The sequence below is a fragment of the Galeopterus variegatus genome, unplaced genomic scaffold (assembly GCF_000696425.1).
Source record: "Galeopterus variegatus unplaced genomic scaffold, G_variegatus-3.0.2 Scaffold1047, whole genome shotgun sequence".
NCBI classification, from domain to species: Eukaryota; Metazoa; Chordata; class Mammalia; order Dermoptera; family Cynocephalidae; genus Galeopterus; species Galeopterus variegatus.
The window spans coordinates 235135-256713 of NW_007727158.1; the positions used below are offsets into that span (position 1 = coordinate 235135).

The 21579-nt window shown below is 55.9% G+C and overlaps 1 protein-coding gene across 1 annotated transcript in view; it reads left to right on the forward strand.

Annotated features, from left to right (window-relative positions):
• KLHL29 (kelch-like family member 29) overlaps positions 1 to 21579 on the forward strand; it is a 227233-nt gene that overhangs the window by 185415 nt on the left and 20239 nt on the right. The window contains exon 5 of the mRNA XM_008574431.1: positions 16074 to 16212. Coding sequence (XP_008572653.1) covers positions 16074 to 16212 — 139 coding nt within the window. The remainder of the gene's footprint in view (positions 1 to 16073; positions 16213 to 21579) is intronic.

A 21579-nucleotide genomic window follows, 5' to 3' on the forward strand; every position in this document is an offset into this window, starting at 1 on the left:
TCGTTCCTTAATTTAATTTTATTTTATTCAGTAAATTTCTTTGAGCTCCGAGTGCAGATCTGAACACTTTGGGAGTGAGAACAAAAAGGCAAAAACCACAGCTCCAGGGCATAGACCAGAGGGTCTCAAACTCTGCCACACACTAAAATCCCCTGGGGAGTTTTTAAAAGTCCTGCTGCCTAGATTGCCCCCCACCCCCATACCATTGAATCAGAAACTCTGGGGTGGATCTTGAGCATCAGCATTTTTTAAAATCTTCCAGATGAGTCCAATGCACAAGTCAAGGTTGAGAACCAATGCCTTAGACAGGGCAGGCCAATGTCAGATCACACCAGCCTCAGCCTCCAGCCGGTGGCATTGGGGACCTTGCCCCATCTCACCCCCTCTCAAAACTCAGCACTGAAATGCAGTGAGGTACGTGAAATGTCGATGCCATACTAGCACACAGTGAGCACTCGTGAGTTGTCACCGTGCCCTTCTTCATCATCACCGCTACTGCATGGTGTCATTCTGTACAGACCTTGCTGCTGCTCCTAGCCCTGCCAGGATTCGGCCTGGGCCTCCAATCCGCCCCAGGACCCTGAGCTCAGCGGAAAGCGCATGCTCCAGGCGGGGGTCCGGGATTTGCTCTGTCAGAGTCACACGGTCATTTCTCCTTTGAGGTGACTTCACACTAATGATCCCATCACTGTGCAGATGCCTGGGAAGTGTGATCTTGCTGTCGATGTGAGCCACGCAGCCCTGCCCGCCTCCCTCCATCCCTCTCTCCAGGCCAAGCACTGGGGCTTCCAGGCTTAGCTTTTTCTCTTCCCAGTAGGTGCTGCCTGCAGGAAGCAGAATGCTGAATTTCTGGAAATACCTAAAATACTTCAATGCAGTTGTTCCCCAGGTTCTGCTGCCTCTGCAGTTTTTCTCCCTTCCTGCATGAAGTCTTCACTCCACCCATCACCCACCCAGCTAGCCCAGATTCTGGCATCCCTGGTCCCTCTGGGTGCTTTCCTGCCTCTGTATCTTTGCTTGAGGACAGCCCTTCCTCCACGGCTGGCAGCTCAAATCCCATCCATGTGAAACCCAGCTCAGTGCCTTCTATTCCATGACACCTCCAACCCAGCACCTCTTTCTTTATTCCCTCGATCACTCATTCAAAGCTTACCTGAAACCTGTTGGAGGCCAGAAACCCTGCTAGGCACAGGGGTACAGAGACCAGTCAGAGGCAGGCTCTGCTTTTGAGAGCTTTTCTGAGTAGTGATCAAAGTTCATTACTTCCCCCTCCCCAGTGCCTGCCAGGGAAATAGAAGGCTCCTGCCTGCTTCTGCTGAGCAGATGCACCATGTTAGTATGAGGCTGCCCAGGGCAGACACTGCAGAGCTTGCTAACAGGAGACAGGGGCAGCCATACCCTGGCCTGCAGAAGCCAGGGAAGGAAGGCAGCACTGGTTTCAGAAGCTCCAGGTGGCAGAAGGGAGCAGGTGGGGGTTGTGGGGGCAGCCAAGGCAACCGAGCCCAGTCCCCCCACCCCAGATCTGCCTTTGCTGGGACCAACGGGGTCATACTTGGGTCCTTGGGAGCCCCAGAGCTCAGTTTGCAGACCCTCTCAAACCCCCAAGTCTGCTGTGCTGGGGAAAGCCTTCTCCTCACCTTGAAGCCCAGTCCCCCCACCCCAGATCTGCCTTTGCTGGGACCAACGGGGTCATACTTGGGTCCTTGGGAGCCCCAGAGCTCGGTTTGCAGACCCTCTCAAACCCCCAAGTCTGCTGTGCTGGGGAAAGCCTTCTCCTCACCTTGTCCCACAGCCTGGTTGCAGCCCCCACCCACCAGACCCTCAGGTGTACGTGTTCCCCCTGCCACTCCAGCAAGCCCCTCAGGTCGTCCCCCAGTCCATCCCCCTCACCTGCACCCACCAGACACAACACTCTCCCCAAGAGGGAGCCAGCCTGTGCCACCGCAGTAGAGTTGTGGAAGCTCCAGGGAGCCTGAAAGCAGCTTCTGTCCCTAAAATGAGCTGCAAAACAACATGGACACCATGATTCACCACCCAGGTGGAGCTGGGCAGAATGGCTCTGGCCCATGGTGGCAAGGGCTGCTCCCAGTTCAGGCCGAGCAGGGCCTTCTGCCTCCCAGGGCTTGGGTGGGGAGCTGTTGTTGTAGTCTAGGAGGACCCTCCATTACTTCTGTGTGACCCAGGGGACTGCAGACCCAGCTGATTAGGAACCCTCCACGTGGCTGGGCCGCAGTGTCTCAGTGTCCCAAAGGCCAGGAAGGACTCTGCTTTCTTTTCTCTTTTGGTCAAGGTCATTCACTCAGTCAGCAGACACCTCCCTGCTCTACCTGGCGATTGGTGCTGGCGCTACCTGCCCTTGAGCAAGCCCCAGTCCAGAGATAATAGACTTGGCCAGGTTGTGAGCCCTGTGTAGTGGGGCCAGAGGGTACAGCTCACTTCTCAGCATTTGTGTCTGTGCAGGGGGCAGTACCCCACCACCACCATGTGCCTGTCCCACCCACTCCCAGTCAGCCTCTGAGCATGGTGGCATTGAAGTCGGTCCAGAAACTCAAGGAGCACAGGCCCGAGTGCCCAAACAGGCATCCCCTTCCTGCATCCTGAGGTCTCAGGTGTGTAGATGGTCACTTGGAGCAGAGCATCCGGGGTCACGCCCAGGGCTGCTCCTGCTGTGTGCAGAGGCTGTGCTGGGGCTCTGGGAACAGGGGAATGAAAGGCAGAGTCTCTACCCACCAGAGCTTACCGTCTAACCAGATGCAGAGCTCGGCAGGCAGCGACCACATACCGAGGAGGAAGGGATTGGCATGGGATGCCTGGAGACGAGGAGGCATTATCCAAGGGGGGTGAGAAGAGAGGGGGTGTCAGTAGAGCCCACCTGTTGGTCCTTCCTGGGACCCCCTGCGAGGCCAGGCCTAGGCAGCTTCTCACAGGCTGGGGCACAACGTGGACTCTGCCAGTTGGTGTGACAGGCAGGGCAGGTGTGCTGGGAGCCATGCCTGGTACACAGGGGTCACCAGGAAAGTGGTCTGCCCCGGGCAGGAAGAGGGACTGGCTCCTTGCCGGTGGCCGTGGTCTCTCCCCTGGACCAACACAGGCAGTCAAGGCAGGCAGACCTGACCCTCTGACTCTGTGCCAGGGCCTGCGAGTGGGGCCTGGCCACCTGGAGGACACAACAGCACTTTCTTCTTTTGTGTTTATCAGGATTTTCTAGTTTTCCTATAGTGGTCATGGAGATTACTTGTATGATCATAAAAGACCATTAGCTGTATGAAAACCTGGAAATGGTTCCTCGGCTTTCACCTTCCCTGAAACAGCAGGAGGCAGGTGTGTTGCCCAGACCTGACCCAGGCCAGAAGTGGCAGGAGGGGTGGGCACAGAACCAGGGCAGACACTCCTCCTGGGAGACTGGAGGGCACAAGGTGGGCAGAGAGGGGTCCCCATTCACACACACATGCACACGCACACTCTCTCCTCCATGCCTCCTAACCCACATCCTCCCGGGCCACGAGTTCTCCCTCGATGGGATTCTGGGATTCGCAGTGTACTGAGCTGCCATTAGCCCCTGGCATCTGGAGTTTCCGTTTCATTTCCCTCTTTACCTGGGTAACTGAACTGATTGTACTCCCAGCTCTGGTTCACTAATTCTTGCAAATCCTTTAAAACTATTGATTTGCTTGCTGGGACTGTGGCTCTCAGAATTCTCGGGAAATAATGGCTTTTCAATAGCGGGTGGAGGAGACCTGGGTTTCCCCCTCTCCTTATGTCTCTCTCCTGCCTGTTCCACCCTCCCCTCCCTCTCCCCCTCCCCAGCACCTCTTCCCACCCCTTCTCTGAGCCATCCTGTCACCTGGAGCAGATGGCTGACTTTCCAAAAGCCCTAGGTGGCCAGATCTTCGAGGGATTGAGTCCCCAGGAAGACTACAATGAAGTGAGGTTTTATGGGACATGGGACATGAGAATTTAGGCTTTAGGGTTGTGTCTTTGGTTGTTGACCTCTTCGGCCCTTATTTGAGAACATCATGTCCTCATCCAGCTACTCACTGCTGTTCTGTTTCCAAAGCACACCCTCCTTGTGGGTCTGCAGCTTTGGGCGCAGAAGCCCTGGGGCCCCTCACTTGGCCTCTTCCCTGACCAGCCCCTTCCCATGCCCACAGAAAACTGTCTCACCCAAGCTTCCCAGGAGCCTCGGTGGAGGCAGGTCGGCCGGGACCTCAGAATGGAAAGACGACAGGGGACGGTGTCATGGTAGGGTGAAGAGTCCAGCTACTCTAGGAACCCAGGGCTGCCCGCTGGCTGGAACCGAAGGCGAGCGCTCTCGGCTTTCCCCAGAGGAGGGCAGGTGTGCATGGTGGTGGTCTTCAGGCTCTGCACCCAGGCCCATTTCCTCCACCTGGGGGCTGGGCTTCCCTGGAGGGCTGGAGGGTGTGCGCTGCCATCAGCTTCCCGCTGTGCCTTTGCCAGGCTCTGGGTTCCAGGCAAGTTGTAGGGAGTTTGCACCTATCCCGGGGCACATGCAGCTCCGCTCCATGCATGATATATCTTTACTCAAATTCTTTGACAGGGGCCAGCTACAGATTCTCATCCATATTTGGAAATCCAATGTCCTGTCCCTAAAATAAAGGTAAAAATAGGAAAATATAAAATGGATGGAGCCAAGATAGAGTGCAGGCCTAGGGCTTCTCACCACAGAAGGGCCCTCTGTGGTCCACAGCCTGAGCTGCATGGCCAGCCCCTAAAATAAAGGTAAAAATAGGAAAATATAAAATGGATGGAGCCAAGATAGAGTGCGGGCCTAGGGCTTCTCACCACAGAAGGGCCCTCTGTGGTCCACAGCCTGAGCTGCATGGCCAGGGGACCCACGCATTTGAGGCACACATCCAAAGATGGTGAAGGGGACCGGCGGGCATCCAGCATGTTCTTTCTGAACTCCATGCCCCAGGCCCACCCTGGGAGTGTGCCAAAGACAGGGACAGTGCACAGGACCCCTCCGCTCTGAAAGCCCTTTGGTTCTGCTTCCCAAACAGAGCCAAGTGTCCTTCACCCGCCGTCCAGGCTCCAGGCCAGGCCTCGTCCTCCCTGCTCACCTGCAGCAGCAGATCCTTCTGGCAGGGTCTCACTCCTCCAGACATTTGCTCTCAATCCCTCCCTGCTCTGTGTCCCAGGTAGTCTGGGTGACTCTTCTTAATTCCCTTTCTAGGCTCAACATCTATAGGTTCCTTAGCACAGCTTATCCAGCCTTTCCTGGGGGGCTTTGCCTGCACACCAGCCTCATTCCTTCCTGCCCCCACACCTGCCTGCCAGCCACCTCTGGAATGTGCTAATGCCTGCCTCTGGGCCTTTGCACATGTGGGCCACAAATAAAACCCCCTCCTGTCTACCTTTAATTAGTCCCACTTGCCTCCCAAGGCCAAGCCAAGTCCCCCCACCCCCATGGGCATCCCTCATCCACACACATACCTGTGCTCCCCAGGGCTCAGCAGTCTCTGCTGTAAGCAACATTTATCAGAGGCCTGACATATTCATGTGTCTGTACCAGCCAGGGGCCGGGATACCTGCCACAGACTCCAGCTCTGGCAGAGTTAAGCAGAAAGAGCACTTATTGGAGGCAGGGGAGCCAGTCTGGGAAGTGGGGCAGGCATGGAGGAGGCACAGCCAGATCCCCACAGAGACCGACCACTCAGGACCCTGCACTGGCACGGTCTCCCCTGGATGCTCCAGCGCCATTGAGGCGTCAGCTTTGTAAGTTCACCACAGCCACCACAGTCATCTCTAACTGTCTTTCATTCCTTCCTGGAACTTGGAAGTCCAGGGCATGAGCACCCAACCAGCCAAGCCCAGGTCTCATGTCTCCCTACATGCCATCTGCCAGGGAGCTGCCTCCCCTCTGCTCCCACAGCAAAAGAGGCCCAGTTCCCGCCTGTCTTAGGATTCTCCCCAGTAGGAAGGGATTCCAGTGCTGAGCAGACAAACTGACCTGTGTCTGCTCCGGCGTCTGCCTCCCCCATCAGGCTGTGGGCCCCTTGAGGGTGGAGACGGGTTGCATGCTCACAGCCCAGGGCCTGGCACAGGCTAGGCACCATGAATGCATTCTGGGGAGATAGCTGGTCAATTCAGAATCATACACCCACCTGATGTGCACCAGTGACACAGCTAGCAGCCATCCAACACCCCACACTTCCTGCTTCCCCCTCCCCGGCCCCTCCCTCCCCAGGCCACCAACCCCCATCCTGGGAGGGCCTTTAGCACCACAACTGGCCCTTTATGCAGCTCTTGTCCAGCTTCTCACTGGACACCTGGTGTCCCTGATGAGCAGCATGGACCCCAGCAGGGACTGTCTTGCTCACCCACTGCCCCTCCTCCTCCTCAGCCCCCACCCCACCCCAGCTGTCAGCCCAGGGCCCTGCACCTTGTGGGCACCTGACAGCGTGCCCCGCTGGTTGATGCACGCCTGGGGCATTGGGAGGAGGGGTCAGGGTGGGCTCGAATAGCAGGCGCAGTGGGAAGAAGGGAGCATGTGATGCTGTGCAGACACAGGCCCAGCTGGGGTGCAGCATCATGGAGGGGCCCTGGGTGCAGGGTCAGACCTCTCATGGTTGGTTCTGAGCAGCCACCCTCAGTGCAAGAGCCTCCCTTGTAAACTCCACCACTGGCCCCAGCCCCTTATGGGACGAAGACAGCAGGCTCCACCTCCATCTGCAGCTTCCCCTCTGCAGCTCACATGTGCACACAGCACACACTCACACACACCATATGTTCATACCATGCACTCGTGTAAGCCATACACACACAGTATGAGCCAGCCACGCCGCTGACTTTCAGTCCCCTAATGTGGCCCTTCACACTTCTCAGCCTCCTACACATCCACACCTCTCCCTCCCTCCACCTGGGAGCCCCTGCTTACCTTTCCAGTCTCCTACACACACAGTATGAGCCAGCCACGCCGCTGACTTTCAGTCCCCTAATGTGGCCCTTCACACTTCTCAGCATCCTACACATCCACACCTCTCCCTCCCTCCACCTGGGAGCCCCTGCTTACCTTTCCAGTCTCCACTAGACCATCCTCTCCCCTGTAGATGTCTCCCCAGCTCCATCGGGCAGAACCAGCTGTCCCCTCCCCCGCGCCTCCACTGCCCAGCATTTGCCCGAGTCAGACACCTCTTGCATGATGCTACCATTATGTTAGTGTGTCTCCCATCAAACCATGAGCTCCCCCAAGTCTGCAAACATGTCCACTCGCATGTGTCCCTGACACCCCACCCCATGCCCAGCACACAGGAGACAATAACAAATGAGCCAAACAGACACAGCCATCTAAAGTTCCCAGAACTCGGGTCTCAGAATATCCCTCCGCGGGGGATGCCCATGACCCAGTCTCACTCAGCCATGGACATGACCGGCTGCTGCAGGGCACCCCCTAACCTCTACAGGGCTCTCCCAGCATCCGTTCCTGACTCTGGGAGACTTGGAGCTCTCCGGGGTGCTGAACGTGGCTCTCTCCCCTGGCCCCAACTATCTGTCCTGGAATCTTGACTCTGGTCACTCCAACCAAGAACCACCCCTGACCTTCCAAGAGCTCCTCCTCCAATGGAGAAGAAGCAGTGTCTGCAGGCAGAACACAGCTTCATGAAGACACAGAGTGTTATGAGAGCACAGAGGGAGGAGTGAGTCACACTCCCACACCCCCAGCCCAGACATTGGGATTCAACTTAGTCCCTGGGGCCAGACCCAGGTCTCCTCCTCCCCTGGTTATGAGGACCAAGGCCCCTCAGTATATCCCCCTCCCTGGTACCAAGTTTTAGCCCCTGGAGGGGGCACCTGCCTCAGGGGGACTGTAGGGCCACCCTTCCTCCTAAACCCCTGACCTCCTGGCCCCTCCCAGCCTATCTGCCTCAGCCTCCCACCTGGCCCTTCTGAACCCCACCATCAGGCTTGCAGGCCCCACGGAGCTATTCATGGTCCCAACTAGACTTACCTGGATGTTTAATTCACTGCACACACACACACCCAGCTCCAGATGCCACCCCAGAGCCCCAGCTCCCTGCAGAGCCCTTCACACCACTGGCCTTGACCTCATTTCACACCCAGTTCTCTCAGGCCCTGGCCTTCTCCCAAGGCCTCTTGGCCCTGACCCCCATGGCATTTTCCTCCTCTCCTGCTCCACATATTTCTATCACCCTCCCAGCCGCCATCCTTCAAGCAGCGGAAGAAGCCAAGCAGCAGACTTTCTGCTGGAGGCAAGAAGGACTGACCACTAATGTTGACCTAACCAGGGCACCTCCTCCACCTGCAGCCTGAGGGCTCACCCCCTGGCCCTCCCTGCTCAGCTGAGGGTCTTCCCCCTCCTCTGCAGTGACCACCTCCTGGCCAGGTTCCTTGGCTGGTGCTGGAAACCTGACACGCTGTTCCCTGCTGGTCCCCATTTCTTCCCAAACAAAAGATCATTCCCTTTAACTCCTACCCTGAGCCCACAGACAAGAGCTGTCATTGAAGGTGACCAGTTATTAGCTTTTATTTGGGCATTTACCATCCAGCAGCTGGAACCTGGAGTGTTGACAGGACCACTTCTCTCTGGCCACTGTGTGTAAAGGCCCCTGTTCTGCAGAGCCACCCCGAGGGCTCCAGGCTGCACCTGTGCTCAGCAGCTCTGAGCTGGTCAGTCCTTCCCAGGAAGGCCATGTAGGGGTCTTCAAAGCATTGGAGCCAGACAGAATAATTAAATCTCTCCCCAAGGAGGACCTAAATAACGACTATGACAATGTTTTACAGCCATAGATTGCCACATAAACTGTGGGCTTGCCACTGTTGTTGTCAGCACTGATGTCTCCTGAAGTTAGAGGGGGCTTGACTTTTACATTCCATCCACCTGATTCCATACAACTATGACATTTCAAATCATTCTGGTCTATCATGTTTAGGGAAAGTCATTCTTACCACCTCACTCATGCCTGCATGTAGTCTGTAACCCACCCTGAATTCCAATTAGAGAGGAACTCGTTGTGCTAAACATGATGCTAGGTGCTCAGGGGGACAGAGAGACGAGCCCTCCAGGAGATCACAGCCTAGAAAGGAGACAAACAGACAGACATTCCCCTGGAATATGGTAGCCAGGGATCTCTACTGCAATTGAGGCACAGACAGAGTCTTATGGGACCATAGGAGAGGGCAAAGTTGGCTCTAACTGGGGAACTTGGTAAGAATTCTTAAAGGATGGGATTTAAGCTGAGACTTAAAGGATGGATGAGGCCTTAAGAAACAAGGATTGGGAGAGATTTGGCCAAAGGGGCAGACAGAAACCACCAAAACAAAGGGACAGGACGTGCTGAGCACGAATGTAGAGAGAGGGTTGGGGATGTGGGGCATGAATAGAAGATGAAGCTATGAGCAGAGTCTCCAAGAGCCCCCAGGGAGGAGTTTAGAAACAGGGCATCCTTGGAGTAATCATTCCTTGATTGGGTGGACCCCAGCTGAGGAAAGAGTCCTTACTCAAAGTCACAGGGGGATTCAGTGATTCTGTGGCTAGATGATTCTCCCAGTCGTGCTACCCCCAAGCCCAAGCTGGCAGCTGGCTCTGGTTAGTCCTTGGGCCTAAAGGACAGGGGCACAAAGCCAGGGAGAGAGAAGGGGATGTTTCTGTTAGTTTTCTGAAGTTCCAACAAATTCTAAGGAGAAACATTTAAGTGACTTTTGTATCATCTTAGAGGGCATGAGACTGTTCTAACTGGAGGGTAATCTTCATTTCCACCCTGCAGACATGTCTCAAGCACCCACTAGTGTGCAGACCTGGGGCAGGGGCTGTAGCACAGAGAGGAGTTTTGATGCCAGATTTCCACTGCTGAAGGAACAGGTCTTGTCACCCAGTGTTGGACAGCTTGGGAAAGGCTCCCATTTCCTGGGAAGGTTTGCCTGCATGGGGCCTTGGGTGATACAGACTAGTGATGCGATTGGGGCCAGGGCTGGTGTGACTTCCTAAGAGAGAACCCACTCCCCAACTCAGGCTGGCATGCAGTGCCCAGATGAGGCCCACGGGTGGTTGGATTTCTTCTTACCTGGAAGCTGGAGCCTGCTTGGCCCTTGCAGTTGATTCTAAGGTCAGCTCTTTTTTGGAAAAGAAGGAGGGGGAGAAATTCATATCCGATCAGGCCAGGGAGGGAGGGAGGATGGAGGCAGCATTCAGCCCAAGAGGCTGTCCACTCAGCTCCCCGCACTCCCTGACCAGCCACAGCCCTGGCAGCAGAGAAGGCTGTGTTTGCGTAAAGTCACCATTTGTCCCCACGGTGTCAGCGCACGTTGGCTCCCCTGCTCTCGGATGAATTACCCTCTGGGCGTGCATGACACAGTCTTTGCTGGGCTTTTTCAGTATATTTCACAACTGCTCTGAGTTTATAATTCTTTCAGGTCCTTTATCAAATATGTGTCATAAATACCAATGGGATCGGGAGCATTTGTCACCTAGCTGGGTTCTTACTTGAGCTCTGAAAAAAATTATTTGGCTGCACAACCTTTCTCGGGGCTCTGATTTAATGGACTTCTCTGCTGCAAAGCCACTGAAATTCTTTGCCTTTTAATATTTGACATCTTTTCCTCTTTATTACCACCTCAGACAGACCTTCTAGTCCAGCTGGAATGAACCCATTAGTCTCTGACAAATAACTTGTGTCGCTTGGTGAAAAATATGCAGAAGTTTGGCTGCAACTTCTTGTCCAGTCTTGGTTCTGTTTGTGTCTTTCTCTCCTCCTCAGTGTCCCGGTCTCTCTCATGCGACCTGCTGGGTCCACAGAGCCACTTATAATGGAGTTTAAGACAGTAGTTAGAGCAGTCTGTAACTGGGTATAAGAATTAGCCACTGTTCACAACAGCCAAAAGGCGGAAGCACCCAGGTGTGCATCAGTGGGTGAATGGATACACAAAATGTGGTCTGTACTCACACACACAATGGGATATTACTCAGCCTTAAAAAGGAAGGAGATTATGCCACATGCTACAATGTAGATGAACCTTGAGGACATTGTGCTGAGTAAAATAACGCAAGCACAGAGAGACAAATACCGTATGGTCTCACTTACATGAGGTTCCTAGAGTAGTCAAATGTCCTTCTATGTCTGGCTAATATGAGGTACCCAGGACAGGCAAAATCACAGAGGAAGAAAGTAGAATGGAGGCTACCATGGGCTGGGGGAGGGGGGCAGGGAGTTGTTTAATGGGTACAGAGTTTCATTTGAAAAGATGAGTTCCAGAGATTGACCACACAATAGTGCACATGTACTTAACACTACTGAACTCCACGCTTAAAAATGGTTAAGATGGTACATTTTACTACAACTGAAAAAAAAAAGTCTCAAACTGAACTAGCAAAGGAGAAACCGACGTAGGGAAAGTTCGCCGAGCACTTGAGTCTGTCATTCATCCATGCCTTCTGTATCAGTCAGCTCTCGCTGCATAACAAACAATTCTAAACTTGGTGGCTTAAAACAACGACCGCTTATTGAGATTATGGTTCTGGTTTGGCAGTTTGGGCTGGGCTCGGCTGATGTTGGCAGGGGCTGGCTACTCTAAATGTCTCATCTAGGGCAGCTCATCTCTGTTACACATGGTCTCTCATCCTCCAGCAGGCTAGCCCAGGCTCACTCACATGGTGGCAGTGGCAGGGGCCCCAAAAGAGTGAGCAGAGTGGAGGGAAGCTTCTAAAGGCTGTGGCTCACACTCACACAAGGCCATTCCCACCACATTCTGTGGCCCAAAGCAAATCACAAGGCTGGCCAAGATTCAAAGGGTAGGGATATGTCCTTCCCCCTTAACAGGGGAAGCTACGAAGAATGTTTGCAACCTACCATACCGCCTGTGGCAGGCCCAGTGCTGAGTGTCAAAGATAGAAATGCAAATAAAACAGTCTAGTGCAGGAGGCAGACATGTAAATAAATAATCACAACACCGAGAAGGCTATAAAGAAGGAAGTGTAGGGTGCTGTGGGGGCACGTGGAGGAAGGCCGGGGGCAGGGGGATGTGGGAGGAGAGCAGTGAGGCAGGGAGGCGGGGACAAAATAACACCTTAACTGGGGTTGACAGGGAAAGGGCGATTAGCCAGATGAAGAAGGGAGGAAGATAGGTCTGAGGGGATGGAGGTTGAAGGGGGACCTGCCTGGGTTGCAGGGGGCTTCGCCAGGGAGTGCAGGGCCCTCCTGGAAGTGGAGGAGGAGAGGGGGACAGGGGAGGTGGGAGCGGTGGGTGGAGTTCTCAGAGGCCCTTGCTGGGTTTACTTAAGAAAGCAGGGACTGGTGCTGGATGCTGTGGGGAGCAGTAGCATGGAGGTGGCCTGCAGCGGGGACAGACTCTCAAGGCTGCTGCAGTGACTCAGATGAAAGAGGATGGCAGCCCAGGAGGGCACTGGTGTGCTGGGCCAAGAGATTTCTAGGAGGGAAAGCAGACAGGACTGGGTGTGGGAGGGGAAGGGAGGCCTCCGGGATGAGGCGCAGGGAATGGGAAGGTGGTCTCCTATGGAAGGGAAGCGCAGCACCGGGTGCCAAGTCCAGCAGCCTGGGCACATCGTGCATTCTGCCCGGTGGCCTGAGCAGAGCGGAGTCTCCCAGTGGGGAGGAGGCACAGGGCAGCACTTCTGTGGACAAGGCCATGTGTGGGGTCCCACAGGTGCAGGTGGGGCATCCCAGTCTAAGCCCAGGGGACCAGAAAACTACCCCTGATGCCAGCCAGCTGCGAGGGGTCCTGAGGCCAAAGCTGTGCTTCCAGGTGGGCTCAGGCTGGCAGATCTCTCATATCCAGGCCCTGCCAAGCCTCCGCCTGGGAAAGGTCAAAGGATCTCTGGGCCATCCCCTCCTCCAGAAGCCTGGAGCAGCCGAATTCTGCAGGGTGCCGAGTGCTTCTGGGTGTCCACGCTTAGGACCCAGCCCCAGGCCAGGCAGACCTCCCCACACCTGGGAACAGGCCCTGCTTGTGGGAGGGCTTCCCCAGGAACCCACAGTACCCCATGCACCTCGCTGGGAAGCTCCTCGGAGATTAAGGGCTTGTCTTTTGCCAAGACATGGGGCGGGAAGAGGGCAGCTTGTGCTTGGAGGCCCAGGTGGTCCTCGCTTCCTCCCATGGATTCTAGGTCTGCTGCCCCCATCCCCCGACAAGCGCAGCCTGAAATGCCTGCTCTCCCCAGCTGGGCACTCAGCCGGCAGCAGTAAGCACAAACCAACTGATCAATACTTTGAATGTGCTTGGGTCCTGCTGTGAAAAGGAATCCCCTGGTGAGCACTTTCATAAATTGAAAAATTCTTCTGAAAGTGAATAATCCTCCCCAACTATTAAATACAGATTTCCACCAAGTGAGAGTCGTAGAGAACAGAAAGCAACTGCATTTAGGATGGTGACAGCTGAGTCTCCATGCACCCTCCAGGCATGGCCCTGGAGCTCCTGGAGCAACAGGCATTGCTGCCGCAGCTGGGGCTGCAGACACCGTCATTGCTGGGACCTTGATTTGAAAAGGAAATCTGCAAAACCAGCCAGAGTGCTTTGGGCCCAGAAGGAGGAGGCATTTTGTATACCGTCGTGTTTTCCTGGCCCCCGAGCACTGGTTAACTCAGCAGGCATGTGGGGCCACATCTGTCACTCATTGCAGTGTGACAATCAGGGGGCCACAGAACAGCTGTCCCTGCCCTTTGGGCTTGAGGGAATTAGGGCCTAGAAAGCTAGGGCAAGTTGCCCAGGGTCACATAGCCAATTAGTGGCAAAGCTGGAACAAGAATCAGGATCCAGGGCTGTGGAATCCCAGCCCAGAATTCTTCCCCCATACACATCACTTCCATCCAAAAAGTGACATCATGTACCTGGCCCAGGGTTTGGGAATTAATTCAGTTGGTGGTTCTTTTTGGAGCTGTGTGTGAGCAGAGCTGTTCAGCCTTAACCAGCCTGACTCTGTGGCTCTCCTGAGCCATCTTGTCGCACCCAGGCCGGTTGCCCACACAGCTTGCTCCCACCGCCTTGTCTCCAGCCAGGCCTTGATCCACCACCCCTGTCCCCTCCGTGGGTGTCCCACAGGCCCACCCCAAGAATAAACTCAGCGTCCCCTCACTTCCTGGATGTGACACCACCATCCCTCCAGAAACCTGGAGATGGTCCTCACGCCTCCCCACACCCTCCCTTCCCACATCCACGGTCTGAATACTTCTCTTCCTATGTCCTTCCTTCACCGTTGGAGCACAGGCCTGTGTCGCTTCTCTCTTGGGTATAGAAAGACTGTCACCATCATAATAACTCCAATCTGGCACCAATCGAGCACTTTCTGTGTGCCAGGCACGCAGCAAACTGCTCACCGTGTGCTGTCTCATTTAACCTTCAACAAATGAGGAAACTGAGGTTCTGGGGACTTGATTCCCTTTCCCAAGGTCACACAGCTGATAGGAGGCAGAGTTCGGGTTCGCCCGCAGGTCTGACTCCAAAGCCAAACTCTCCGCACGGGGCTTTCCTTCCTCCCCTCGGCCCCCTGAGTCGCTCCCCCTCCTGCCTCTGTGTGGATTCATCAGAAACCCAAGCCTCACCTCTCCACTGCCCTGCACGGAATCCCTGTGGCTCCCTGGTGCCCACAAAGCCCTTCTTCATCCCTGAGCTTGCCTGGACCATCTGGCCTGCACCACACTCTGGGAGTAGAAGCAGGAGCCTTGATCCTCACCTTATAGATGCAGAAGCAGAGAGGCTCAGAGAGGCACAGGGGCTTGTCCAAGGACCTACAAGTGCCAGAGGCAGGGCCAAGCCCAGGAGGGAGTCTTGGTAGGCGGCTGATGCCAGCCCATGTGGACAGAGCTCACTGGTCAGGCTGGAGTAGGGCACATGGAAAGGTAATTCTAGAACACCAGCCAGGGTTCTGCACAGACCTGGGGGGCCTGGGGTTGTGGCAGGGGGGCTTAGAGGGTGGGGGGCTCACCCTCTCCCATTCCCCTGCCAAAGGAAATAGCCCTGCCTGAGGACAGTCTAGGTCATTCTGGCCCAAGGATCTGGGCCTCCTATGTCCACCTACTAGCAATGCCAAGGACGGGCTTTGTCCAGGGGTCTTAGAGGCAGGCAGGAGAGGCCAGGCTGGGGAGAGCATTGGTCATCTGAAGGCCCTAACTTTGACAAATGCACAAGTATCTATAAACTGAACAGGGTAGTTGGTGGCTCTTCCCTCCTTCTTCCTTCTAAGCCCTGAGGTGGGTCAGGGAGAAGCTTCTGACATCCCCAGGTCCGGAGCCCATGGGCCTGGGCACTGTCTGTCCCAGCCCCAGGTGGCCAAGACACCAGGCAAAGGTAGGTGCACACCAGGGTGGCAGGGCCCCACAGGCCACTTCCTGGGACCTGATGGGGCTGCAAACCAGGCTGCTCTCTGTCGAACTCCCAGGCAAGGGTGGGAGTTGAGAGAGGCTGGCCCAGGAAACGGGAGGAGGGGCAGAGGGTCCCTGTCCCTGGCTTGCTTGCTTTCCTGAAAGTCCCCACAATTGTGGAGTGGAAGGAGGTGCTTGCCAGGCCCCTCCTCGGCCCCGCTCTGAGGGTCTCCTCCCCGAGAAGCTCGCCCCATGCCACAGCTGTGTCTAACATGAGGGACGCTGTTTTTGCAGGTTTTGTGGTTTTGTTCCTTTGAACCATGTCCAGCCCGTCTCACATCACAATGCCATGCTTTACTTGGTAACCAACACATCGGCACCCACTGGCATTTGGAGAACTTGTTCTGTAGTTATATAACAGTTCTGAGTTGTCTGTGATAATGTATTCTCTGTGTTTCCAATTGTCAGTTTGGGAATCTTTCCCCCCAACCTTTCGATTTCTGGGTTTGATTTTTTTTTTTTTATCATATTTGGTTTTTTTCTGCTTTTTAAAGTCATTATTCCTTTGGGTATGTAGCCCCTCCCAGTGGCTGCTTGTTTTCGCATTATGTTTGTGACTTCTTTTGACTGTCAATGTTGAGCCAGTCTTGCCAAGAAACAATATCAAGTATTTCCTATTTCTCTACTTCTTGAAAAAAAAAAATTTTTTTTAATTTAAAAAAAAAAAAAAAAAAAAAAACTCTTAATGGGAACCTGGCCCTGTCTGTCTTCTCTGTTCTGCAGAAATGTTGAAGGAATTGAACCAGCAGCGCAGAGCGAAAGCGTTTACAGACCTGAAAATTGTTGTTGAAGGCAGAGAGTTTGAAGTCCACCAAAATGTTCTAGCTTCCTGCAGCTTGTATTTCAAGGACCTGATTCAAAGGTTTGCCTTCCTTCCAGCTGTGGTCGGGTCTGTTCCTTTGTAGGACGCTTTTGTGTCGCTTTTCTCCTCCCCTCTCTTGCAGGTTCCTGAAGTGTGACTCCCTGTCACAGAGCCAGTAGCCATCTCTCCTCCTCCTCCCAGCGCCCTCTCACGCACAGCCTCAGAGCAGTCACTGCCCCGGCCCTGCCCCCCAGCGTTGCTGGTCACCAGGGGCCTCTGCCAGCAGCAGGCCACACCCCCGCCCCGCCCCCAGGATCCTGCATTCTTAGTGGCTCACAAGCCCTCCCTGAGATTAGGAGGACTGCGGGCTCCATTTTAAGGGACCATTGCACATTGCTCCTATTGGCCCACTGCAGGGTCCCCAGTGCCATCGTCACTGCTGTCGATGGTGAACTTAATGCCAGGAAAGCACATCGACCAGATCATCCCCCACTGAGGAGCATGAGGCACCCAAGGGGCCACTTTTCCCCAGCTCAAATCGGGGAGAAGAGACTTATAGCCAAAGCCTCACCCACGCTGCATGTCTTGATACTGGTACACAAGCCAAACCGGCGCTGTCTGAGCGCAGACCAGGTGTGTCCTAAACACGGTCGCTCTCAGCCGCTGCTCCCTTCCACCCTCGCCCCAGCTATTTCTACTTGAATGAGTCTTAATGGTGCATGAGCATCTTTTTTTTTTTTTTCCATTATGTTGATTTTTAATTTGTCTGCTTCATACCCTTGCGAAGAAGTCAGGGGCCACCTCTAGCGCCTTAGAGAGGGCAAGCAGCGAGGGGCCAGCCCGGGGCACAGCTCACGACTCTCTCACCCTCAGCAGATTAATGCCGCTGCTCATTCTGCCTTGCAGCCTCCTCGGGGCGGACGCTGAGCCGGGCCTGTGCTCAGAGTGGGAGGACAGGACCTCCGCTTGCTTCCCAGTGCTGTGTTTGGACTTGCCAACTAACCCCAGAGCAACTGTGTTTTGTTTCAGGACGACACTGGCTGGCATCTCCTGTCTGATCCGTTGTGTCCGTCCACATAGAGCCGAGCTGCCAGGCGTGCCAGCCCACCCGGCCACGCTGGCCCTCGGCCACACAGGAAGGGGCACACTCTTTGTGACTGCCCATCTCCCAGCCAACTCGGGTCTCCCACCGCGGTGCTTGGTTCTCTCTGTCCGAGCACAAGGGTTAGGGGCATGAGGTCTGGGGTGAAGGGGCAGGTCTGGTGGCTTCTTCAGGCCAGGCAGGTCTTTGTGGCACCACTCTCAGCAAATTCTGGAAGCTGCAGTGACCTGCATCTGGCTGCTGGAGTGCAGATGAGCATCCTCTGTCCTGGGGCCTTGCTCCAGCCCAGCTGGAGAGTACAGAAGGGGACAGGGCAGTACTGAGCAATGGCCCAGCTCCAGGCTGGACCGGTGCAGGCAGGAGACACACAGGAGCCTTTTGGCTGCCTTTGGAGGCCTCACGCTGAAGGCCAAACTCTTGCACACAGCAGAGAAGAGGACCCCGCTAGGTGGGAACCGAAAGTAGTGAAGCCTTCCTGGACAGGGCAAGAAGAGGGAGAAAGAGTATTCCAGGCAAGGGGGCTGGGGACAGTGCCTGGCATGAGCAGGGGGGAGGGGCAAACGGCCCTAACCCTGCACTGGGACCCTGGGCTTGGTCTGAGGTGGGGGCCATCAAAAGCAGTGGGAGAGCAGTAGGATGCGTCTCAGTGGCCCTGACTGGAAAGGAGGCTGCCCCAGGCAGACAAGAGCGTGGAGACCGGGATCCTACACCTGACTCTGCCACCCGTCCTGTGACCCCATGCTAGGCACATCCTCTCTCTCAGGCCTCAGGTTTTCTTATCTGTAAACCAGGGGTTTAGTTCAAATGATGTCTAGATCTCCTTCCAGCTCCGACACATGAGGGTGACAGTCAGCGGATGAGCAGGGCCGGTCTGGAGAGGCTCCACAAGTGCACCAGGACATGAGAGGGCGACGTGTCTGGGGCATTGGAGGGCACAGGGAGGAAGGCAGGTCCACAGACCAGCGTCAGGAGAGAGCTGGGGGAAGATGACCATTGAGTGCTTGATGTGTCAAACTTTAGCAGCCTGAAGGACACCCAGGTCCCCAAGTGGAGACGCCTGGTAGGCAGCCGGCTGGACAGATCCCAGTCCAGAGAGGTCTGAGGTCTGGGAGACAGGGCAGGGGGTCCTCCATGTACAGGAGAGTCACACAGGAACCAGGAGGGGCACCCTGCAGCTGAAGGTTACACTTCCCTCGTCCTAACCACGGGGTGCACACACGTGATAAGTTCATGCCAATAAGTGCAGACAGACGCCTTCATGGGGAGGAAGCGGGACATTTACAGGAAAATGATTTCCTTCCCAGCCACTTAAAAACATCAGGAATTTCATATACTTGGTGGTCAGAGAGCAGTTGCCATGGTCACCGTGCCATTTCAGTCCCTTTCACATCTGTGACCTTGGAGACTTAGTGGCCCAGCTGGAGAGACTTGGCCCTGCCCTCTGAGCCAGAGCAGGGGCTTCCCTGTCAGGTGGCTGCACTCTTGTAAGGGGAGGGAGTGGGGAGGATTTATGGGACATGGTGTCCTGGTGCTTACCTTCATGCGAGCCGGCACTGACCCACCCTGGGTAAGCCCCGTCAGGGGCAGGTGACCCTCCTGTGCTGTCCCAGGACCCTCAGTTCTGGAGCAGACTGGATTCCTTCCCACCTCTGCCTGGAGAAGGTGATGTGTCCACTGCTGCAGCCCCAGCAAGGACACTCACCCAGCACCTGAGCCCAGCAGAGACAGCACCTGCCAGCCCCAACCCCAGCATGGACACCCTCCCCCGGGGCACAGGACAGATGTATGGGAAGCCAAGTCACTCACTCTCACTAGGCACACAAGCAGGGGCCCTCCTGGGGCCAGGTCTCTCACAGACACCAGACCCCAGAGTGTGGGGAGAAGCTGTAAACAAGCAGGAAGGCAGAGCAGGGGGGTCCCAGAAATGGATTTAGAAGCTCAGGGGCCAGGTGCCTCACTCTGGGGAAAAGGGGCATCTTGGGGGCTCCCGGGAAGATGCAGCCTCTGCCTCGGGAGGTGAATGAAGGGCAGGAATCAGGAGAAAGCGTGTGCAAGCTTGTGGGGGAGCAGGACGCTTAAGGCACCCAGGGAGCTCGGTGCCCCTGCAGTGCCAGGTGTGGGGGTGAGGAGAGAGGGAGAGGCAGGGGAAGGAGGCAGGACCCCCACCACAGGGCCTTTGGTTTAAGCCCGGGGTGCTGTGTGTGCACGAGTGTGTGTGTGTGGATGTTAGAAACACTTGTAAATGGCCGCAGGACCTGCAGCCCCACCTCAAGACATGCTCACCCCGTCGCTAGGAGGGACCAGGTCCTCTGGGTGGGCTAGAGGCCAAGGAAGCCATGGAGAAGCCCAGAGCAAGGCCTGTGCTGAGACACTGGGCCCCGTGCCCCTTGTTACCCTATCTCGGGTCCCTGAGACATTCAGGGGTGACAATGACCCTGCAGGCAGGGATCCAGGGCTTTGGCCCTGGACAATGACAGGGGCAGTGCTGTGTGACAGCCATCCCCACCTGCACCAGGGCTTGGAGCGAGCCCAGCAGGACTGAGGCGGAGGAGCGAGCGGGCTGAGGCCATTTTGGGAAGGGAGGAGGATCTAGTCAGGGTCCTGGGGTTCCAGCCTCCCAAGTCCAGAGTTGCTTCTCAACCCCAGTGAGCAGGACACAGATCTGCCCTGAATTTTGTCTTGCGGCCACGCAGAAGTCCCTTTCTTTTTCCTCTGGAGGCCGGGTGCTGCAGGGGACATCGGCCGCAATGCCAGTGACTCCTGCTCCCTGGCAGGGTGGACTGCAGGTCCCATCAGGAGCTGGCAGAGGTGCCGCCTCCCACCCCAGCCTGTCCCCTGCCAGCACTTCCAGACCCACTCCCAGGCCACAGAGGAGAACTGTCCCCTCATGACACCATACACAGCAGAGACCTGACCCTGGCGTCGTCCCCTCCAGCTGAAAGCCTCACCTCTCAAAGCCTGTCAGTGCCTTCGCCACATTTGAACTCTCTTCTGTTTCTCTGGCAGAATAGACAGGTGTGCCTTGAAAACCAGATGACGAGAGAGATTCACACACCACAGCAGCTGGCAGAATGACACGAGACAGAAAAGTCACCAAGGGTGGGCCAGGGCCCTGTGAGACCCATGTGGACCCTGGAGCTGGTGACGTGCCACACGTCCATGCATGGGACAGGGCAGGAATCACATCAAAGGGCAGGGTGATCTCTCCTGAGCAGGGAAGGGCACCAGCCATGTTCATCACCTGCCTCGTGCCTGTCCCCCACCCGCCACTGCCCCACTGTCCCCTCCCATTATTCCAGACAGGGCCCAGTTCCAACTTGAAAAATGAAAACACCTGACCAGTAAGGTGTGGGCAGGGTGGAGGTGGGCTCTACCCCGAAGTCTGGGTGGGCAGTTCTGCTCCCTGATGACTCCGTTGCTGATGGTGGCATTTCAAACATCCTAGTAGCTGCGACTGGGCGTTCCTGACACATCCACAGGCCCAGCCCTGCTGAGCAGCAGCTCTGTCCCACACCTGGGCCCTCCTGGGCCAGCCACTCTTGGAAGAAGGTGACTGTGGGAAGTTCTCTTCTGACGGAACCCTGGGGCCGAGTGAGCTGGGGAGCACCAGGCTGCCCACGCTCCATGCTCCCACCCCAAGTGTCGCGTTCGTTGACGAGGCCGTCACTGCCTGTCCTGCCCTGTAGCACACCCCTTCCTGGTGTGTTATGACCCCGATGGGCAGCAGTGCCACAGTGCACTCCATGGGGCCCAGTAGAACAAGACATTAGGACCGGGACAGAGTGGTCATTGTGGAGGACGCGGCTGCCCATCAGTGACCAGGGCTACCATAGGGGAGGGGTCTCCTAGGGAGCCTCTGATCAGAGGGAAGAAGCCAAAAGAGCAGTGAGGTCCAGTCCCAAGACACTCTGAAGGTCAGGGATGGAGAGTCATCACCAGTCTCCCATGGCCCTCACAGCTCTCTGGGCCACATACGAACACCTCTGAGGACAATAATCGTGTGTGTGCCGGTGGGACGTTCACGGCTTCGCTGTTTTCCTGCCTCCAGATTTCAAACTCAGCTGCTGACAAAGACCCCATCATTTTCCCAAGGATTCCTCTGTGGCCACGTGGAACACAGCTCATGTGGCCCTAGGGGCCTCAGCCCCACCCCACATATTGTTTGCCCATCAGCCCCCTCCACTCCATAGTGGTCCCCACGGGGCCAGAGGAGCAGAACCACTGCATGCATCCTAGGCCAGGGTCCTCCTGCGATGCTCCTCGGTCATGCAGGCACCAACTGGTCCCCAGGACTCTCTCCCTAGCTCAGACTCTGGGCAAGACAG